At 39.1% G+C, this 7,988-nt stretch overlaps 1 protein-coding gene across 1 annotated transcript in view; it reads right to left on the bottom strand.

Annotated features, from left to right (window-relative positions):
- The window catches only part of MRPL45 (mitochondrial ribosomal protein L45), a 17,971-nt gene that overhangs the window by 4,509 nt on the left and 5,474 nt on the right, over positions 1-7,988 (bottom strand). The window contains 1 exon segment of the mRNA XM_007472270.1: positions 7,482-7,580. Coding sequence (XP_007472332.1) covers positions 7,482-7,580 — 99 coding nt within the window.

Genomic DNA, 7,988 nt, shown 5'->3' with positions numbered 1-7,988 from the left:
CCCCCCCTTTTCCCCCCCCCCCTGCCATTACTGGTGGGGATAGTAGCCTGTGTTCCTGGTGTGGATGGCTGGCGCAAGGGCAGGCAGTAGGGACCCCTCCCTCCAAAAATTTGAGTTGCACATTTTGGTCAGGCTGGTGGACTGCAGAGAGACCAGAGCAAATGATGTCATGGTTTCAGCCCTGCTGGCTGCAGCAGCTTTTCCTACCAACAGATTTAAAGGGATAAAGGACCAAGAACACCTGTTTTGTTTTTATTCAGCCAGACAATTTAGGAAATCTTTGTCAGGTCACTGGCTGATTGCAGAGATAATGGAACAGAAACTTCAACGACTACCCACAACAAAGAATACACACTTGGCAATACTAGTTTGGAAAAGTCACAAATGGACGGCAGTGGCGCTGATGAGCAAAGTCAGCAATTCCCGAGAAGCAGAGGAATCTGATTTCCAGAGTTACCACATAAGAATACTCAGAATGTCCAGTTCTCAACAAAAAAATTACAAAGTATACAAAGAAACACGAAAGTATGGCCCATCCACAGGAAAAAAATTTTTGACAGAAACCATCCCTGAGAAAGCCCAGACAATGGAATAATTAGCCAAAGACGTTAAATCAACTATCCTACCTACGCTCACTGAGATAAAGGTAAGCATGGACAAAGAACTAAAGGAAATCGGAAAACAATGTATGAAATGAGAACATCAATAGATCCACCAAAGGGCAGACAGCAGAAGCAAGAAGAACTACAATCCTGCAGCCTGTGGAACAAAAACCACATTCACAGAAAGACAGACAAGATGGAAAGGCAGAGGGCTATGTGCCAGCTGAAGGAACAAGATAAAACCCCAGAAAAACAACTAAATGAAGTGGAGATAGGCAATCTTCCAGAAAAAGAATTCAGAATGATAGTGAAGATGATCCAGGGCCTTGGAAAAAAAATGGAGGCAAAGATCGAGAAGATGCAAGAAATGTTTAACAAAGACCTAGAATTAAAGGACAAACAAACAGAGATGAACAATACTATAACTGAAATGAAAACTACACTAGAAGGAATCAATAGCAGAATAACTGAGGCAGAAGAACAGATAAGTGACCTGGAAGACAGAATGGTGGAATTCACTGCTGCAGAACAGAATATAGAAAAAAGAATGAAAAGAAATGAAGACAGCCTAAGAGACCTGTGGGACAACATTAAGCACAACAACATTCACATTACAGGGGTCCCAGAAGGAGAAGAGACAGAGAAAGCACCCGAGAAAATATCTGAAGAGAGTACAGTCGAAAACTTTCCTAACATGGTAAAGGAAATAGCCACCCAAGTCCAGGAAGCGCAGAGAGTCCCATACAGGATTAACCCAAGTAGAAACACGCTGAGACACACAGTAATCAAATTGGCAAAAATTAAAGACAGAAAAATTATTGAAAGCAGCGAGAGAAAAATGACAAATAACATACAAGGGAACTCCCATAAGGTTAACAGCTGATTTCTCAGCAGAAACTCTATAAGCCAGAAGGGAGTGGCATGATATACTTAAAGTGATGAAAGGGAAGAACCTACAACCAAGATTACTCTACCGGGCAAGGATCTCAATCAGATTTGATGGAGAATTCAAAAGCTTTACAGACAAGCAAAAGCTAAGAGAATTCAGCACCAGCAAACCAGCTCTACAACAAATGCTAAAGGAAACACAAGAGAAGAAAAGGACCTACAAAAACAAACCCAAAACAATTAAGAAAATGGTAATAGGAACATACATATCGATAATTACCTGAAATGGGAATGGATTAAATGCTCCAGCCAAAAGACACAGGCTCGCTGAATGGATACAAAAACAAGTCCCATATATATGCTGTCTACAAGAGACCCACTTCAGACCTAGGGACACATACAGACTGAAAGTGAGGGGATGGAAAAAGATATTCCATGCAGATGGAAATCAAAAGAAGGCTGGAGTAGCAATACTCATATCAAATAAAATAGACTTTAAAGTAAAGAATGTGGGCTTCCCTGGTGGCACAGTGGTTGAGAGTCCACCTGCCAATGCAGGGGACGCGGGTTCGTGCCCCGGTCCGGGAAGATCCCACATGTCGTGGAGCGCTGGGCCCGTGAGCCATGGCCGCTGGGCCTGCACGTCTGGAGCCTGTGCTCCGCAACGGGAGAGGCCACAACAGTGACAGGCCCGTGTACAGCAAAAAATAAATAAATAAATAAAGAATGTTACAAGAGACAAGGAAGGACACTACATAATGATCAAGGGATCAATCCAAGAAGAAGATATAACAATTATAAATATATATGCACCCAACATAGGAGCACCTCAATACACAAAACAACTGCTAACAGCTGTAAAAGAGGAAATCGACAGTAACACAATAGTAGTGGGGGAATATAAGACCTCACTTACACCAAAGGACAGATCATCCAAAATGAAAATTAATAAGGAAACACAAGCTTTAAATGACACAACAGACCAGATAGATTTAATTGATATATATAGGACATCCCATCCAAAACCAGCAGATTACACTTTCTTCTCAAGTGTGCACGGAACATTCTCCAGGACAGATCACATCCTGGGTCACAAATCAAGCCTCAGTAAATTTAAGAAAACTGAAATCATAACAAGCATCTTTTCTGACCACAACACTATGAGATTAGAAATCAATTACTGGGAAAAAAACAAAAAACACAAACACATGCAGGTTAAACAATACGTTACTAAATAACCAGGAAATCACTGAGGAAATCAAAAAATACCTAGAGACAAATGACAATGAAAACACAACGATCCAAAACCTATGGGATGCAGCAAAAGCAGTTCTAAGAGGGAAGTTTACAGCGATACAAGCCTACCTCAAGAAACAAGAAAAATCTCAAATAAACAATCTAACCTTACACCTAAAGGAACTAGAGAAAGAAGAACAAACAAAACCCAAAGTAATCAGAAGGAAAGAAATCATAAAGAACAGAGCAGAAATAAATGAAACAGAAACAAAGAAAACAATAGCAAAGATCAATAAAACTAAAAGCTGGTTCTTTGAGAAGACAAACAAAATTGATAAACCATTAGCCAGACTCATCATGAAAAAGAGGGAGAGGAGTCAAGTCAATAAAATTAGACATGAAAAAGGAGAAGTTACAACAGACACTGCAGAAATACAAAGCATCCTAGGAGACTACTACAAGCAACTCTATGCCAATAAAATAGACAACCTGAAAGAAATGGACAACCTGAAAGAAATGGACAAATTCTTAGAAAGGTACAATCTTCCATGACTGAACCAGGAAGAAATCAAAATATGAACAGACCAATCACAAGTAATGAAACTGAAACTGTGATTAAAAATCTTCCAACAAACAAAAGTCCAGGACCAGATGGCTTCACAGGTGAATTCTATCAAACATTTAGAGAAGAGCTAACACCCATCCTTCTCAAACTCTTCCAAAAATTGCAGAGGAAGGAACATTCCCAAACTCATTCTATGAGGCCACCATCACCGTGACACCAAAACCAGACAAAGATACTACAAAAAAAGAAAATTAGACCAATATCACTGATGAATATAGATGCAAATATCCTCAACAAAATACTAGCAAACAGAATCCAACAACACATTGAAAGGATCATACACCATGATCAAGTGGGATTTATCCCAGGGATGCAAGGATTCTTCAATATACGCAAACCAATCAATGTGATACACCATATTAACCAACTGAAGGATAAAAACCATATGATCATCTCAGTCGATGCAGAAAAAGCTTTTGACAAAATTCAATACCCATTTATGATAAAAACTCTCCAGAGAAAGTGGGCATAGAGGGAACCCAATCCTAAAGATGCTACCAGAAAACTACTAGAGCTAATCAATGAATTTGGTAAAGTAGCAGGATACAAAATTAATGCACAGAAATCTCTGGCATTCCTATATACTAATGATGAAAAATCTGAAAGTGAAATCAAGAAAACACTCCCATTTACCATTGCAACAAAAAGAATAAAATATCTAGGAATAAACCTACCTAAGGAGACAAAAGACCTGTATGCAGAAAATTATAAGACACTGATGAAAGAAATTAAAGATGATACAAACAGATGGAGAGATATACCATGTTCTTGGATTGGAAGAATCAACATTGTGAAAATGACTCTACTTCCCAAAGCAATCTATAGATTCAATATGATGAAATATCTGAAAGAGAAATTAAGGAAACACTCCCATTTACCACTGCAACAAAAAGAACAAAATACTTAGGAATAAACCTACCTAGGGAGACAAAAGACCTGTATGCAGAAAACTATAAGGCACTGATGACTCCCTGACCTCAGACTATACTACAAAGCTACAGTAATCAAGACAATATGGTACTGGCATAAAAACAGAAATATAGATCAATGGAACAGGATAGAAAGCCCAGAGATAAACCCATGCACCTATGGTCAACTAATCTACGACAAAGGAGGCAAGGATATACAATGGAGAAAAGACTCTTCAATAAGTGGTGCTGGGAAAACTGGGCAGCTACATGTAAAAGAATGATATTAGAACACTCCTTAACACCATACACAAAAATAAACTCAAAGTGGATTAAAGACCTAAATGTAAGTCTGGACACTATAAAACTCTTAGAAGAAAACACAGGCAGAACACTGTATGACATAAATCACAGCAAGATCCTTTTTGACCCACCTCCTAGAGAAATGGAAATAAAAACAAAAATAAACAAATGGGACCTAATGAAACTTCACAGCTTTTGCACAGCAAAGGAAACCATAAACAAGACCAAAAGACAACCCTCAGAATGGGAGAAAATATTTGCAAATGAAGCAACTGACAAAGGATTAATTTCCAAAATTTACAAGCAGCTCATGAAGCTCAATAACAAAAAAACAAACAACCCAATCCAAAAATGGGCAGAAGACCTAAATAGACATTTCTCCAAAGAAGATATACAGACTGCCAACAAACACATGAAAGAATGCTCAGCATCATTAATCATTAGGGAAATGCAAATCAAAACTACAATGAGATATCATCTCACACCAGTCAGAATGGCCATCATCAAAAAATCTAGAAACAATAAATGCTGGAGAGGGTGTGGAGAAAAGGGAACACTCCTGCACTGCTGGTGGGAATGTGAATTGGTACAGCCACTATGGAGAACAGTATGGAGGTTCCTTAAAAAACTACAAATAGAACTACCATATGACCCAGCAATCCCACTACTGGGCATACACCCTGAGAAAAACCATAATTCAAAAAGAGTCATGTACCAAAATGTTCATTGCAGCTCTATTTACAATAGCCCGGAGATGGAAACAACCTAAGTGCCCATCATTGGATGAACAGATAAAGAAGATGTGGCACATATATACAATGGAATATTACTCAGCCATAAAAAGAAACGAAATTGAGCTATTTGTAATGAGGTGGATAGATCTAGAGTCTGTCATACAGAGTGAAGTAAGTCAGAAAGAGAAGGACAAATACCGTATGCTAACACATATATATGGAATTTAAGAAAAAAAAATGTTATGAAGAACCTAGGGGTAAAACAGGAATAAAGACAGAGACCTACTGGAGAACAGACTTGAGGATATGGGGAGGGGGAAGGGTGAGGTGTGTTAGGGCGAGAGAGAGACATGGACATATATATACTAACAAACGTAAGGTAGATAGCCAGTGGGAAGCAGGGGAGGGAGGGAGACGCAAGAGGGAAGAGATATGGGAACTTATGTATATGTATAACTGATTCACTTTGTTAAAAAGCAGAAACTAACACACCATTGCAAAGCAATTATACCCCAAAAAAGATGTTAAAAAAAAAAAAAAAAATGAAGTGGTGAATTCCCTGGCAGTCCAGTGGTTCAGACTCCATGCTTCTTCCACTGCAGGGGGTGTGGGTTTGATCCCTGGTCATGCCACATGGCGTGATCAAAAAAAATGTATGTATTGAATATTTCAAAAAAATAAAAATAAAAAAATGAAGTGGAGGAAAAAAATAAATAAAAAATGGAAGTGAGGGGCTTCCCTGGTGGCGCAGTGGTTGAGAGTCCGCCTGCCGATGCAGGGGACACAGATTCGTGCCCCGGTCTGGGAGGATCCCACATGCCGTGGAGCGGCGGGGCCCGTGAGCCATGGTGCTGGGCCTGCGCGTCCAGAGCCTGTGCTCCGCAACGGGAGGGGCCACAACAGTGAGAGGCCCGCGTACCGCAAAAAAAAAAAAAAAGAAAAGGAAAAAAAAAAAAAAAGAAAAGGAAAAAAAAAAAAAAAAAAAAAAGCAAGTGAAATAACAACAAGGTAGAACTAAAAAAACTAAATAACAATAACACAGGAGATGTATGAGGCAGTGACTGAAATTCAATTGTTCGAAGCTTCTTGTGATATTGTCAACAATACATGCTAAACATTTTAACACTAACTATTATAAGAACAGAAGTAGGATGTAATAGTTCCAAACAAGTGGAAGGAATAAAAAAGTTAGAAGGAAATTATATCAGTACCACAAATGAAAGGAAAAAAAGAAACAAAGAAAAATCATGGTAACTAGAATGCAAAAAATAATGTGGTAGGAAAAAAATATCAAATATAAAAAAAAACTACACTGAACAATAAACAGAGCAGGTTTCAAAAAAATACATCATTCATGTAAATTTTCACAACACATTAAACAATACTGTACATTGTTTATACACATGTACATGTGGTGAGTATAAAAATGTGCATGAGAATAATAGGGAGGATAGTGGTTCTTTCTACGAAGGAAAAGAATGGGGAGATGGGGCTTTAGCTGTATCTATAATGCTTTATCCCTGTCTCTTCCCCCAATTAGGCATTCAGAAGCAAATATGGCAAAATGTAAACATCTATTACCTTGCAAGGTATTTTTTTATATGTTTGAAATATTTCACAATTAAAAACTTTTTTTAAACAAATAAAAGTAAAAAAGAAATAATTAATAGATTTGAGAGTATAGGTTTGGGATCCTATCTGAAGCCTAGCCACAGCAAGCTACATTTCAAAGAATGTCGGCAACAGTCCAAGAACTAGTACTTAAGATTATTCCAGGCCCCTCATGTTGATTTTTCATCTACCTAGCAGCCCTGACTTTTCTCCCTTGGTTGAATCAAGAAAAAGTTGGCAATTTTTAAAAGAAACTTATTCAAAATAATTAAGGAAAGGAAATGTACATATACAAGACAAGCACACAAAAAGGGTCAGGATGAATTAGGGATCAGGCGGGTGAAAATAGCAGCCGTTCAGCAGAGTCTCAACACTTGCCAGTGGAGCTGACCCAGAGCAAATGGTGAAAACTCCCAGAAGCAGTGAGAGGAGTCAAGGACAGCTCCAGGCTCCAATTATTTCCCACAGAGGAACATCTCCCACTCTAGAACTCTTACCTGAAGGAAAAAAAAACCTGTGCCTAGAATAATAGCTGCTGAGAACATAATGGGTATAAGACAGGGAGTTCACGTACTTGTTTAGACACAGGTGAGCTTCAATGAAGATATTCTGGGCTTTTTCAGGGAAGTCCTTAATTTTAAAATTAGGATCACTTTCTCTTATCCTCCGGATTCTGTAAAATTAAGCATGAGAATCATTTCTAAAGAAGACTTCACACAATTTCCATAACTTACAGCTTACTTTATGTCCATTAATGTCTGTCCATTTATTCAATAATTGATTTTTGAATGTGCCAAGTCCTGTAAATTCAACCTGCTAACTCACACTTAAATCAATCATTCTAAAGAAAGGCCAAAGCTGGGACTTCCTAGTGGTGTAGTGGTTACGAATCCACCTACCGGGCTTCCCTGGTGGCGCAGTGGTTGAGAGTCTGCCTGCCGATGCAGGGGACATGGGGTTGTGCCCCGGTCTGGGAGGATCCCACATGCCGTGGAGCGGCTGGGCCCGTGAGCCATGGCCGCTGAGCCTGCACGTCCGGAGCCTGTGCTCCGCAATGGGAGAGGCCACAACAGTGAGAGGC

This window comes from Lipotes vexillifer, unplaced genomic scaffold (genome assembly GCF_000442215.2).
Source record: "Lipotes vexillifer unplaced genomic scaffold, Lipotes_vexillifer_v1.1 scaffold591, whole genome shotgun sequence".
Classification (NCBI taxonomy): Eukaryota; Metazoa; Chordata; class Mammalia; order Artiodactyla; family Lipotidae; genus Lipotes; species Lipotes vexillifer.
Note: the sequence above shows the minus strand (reverse complement) of the source record. Positions and strands in the feature narration are given on the sequence as shown.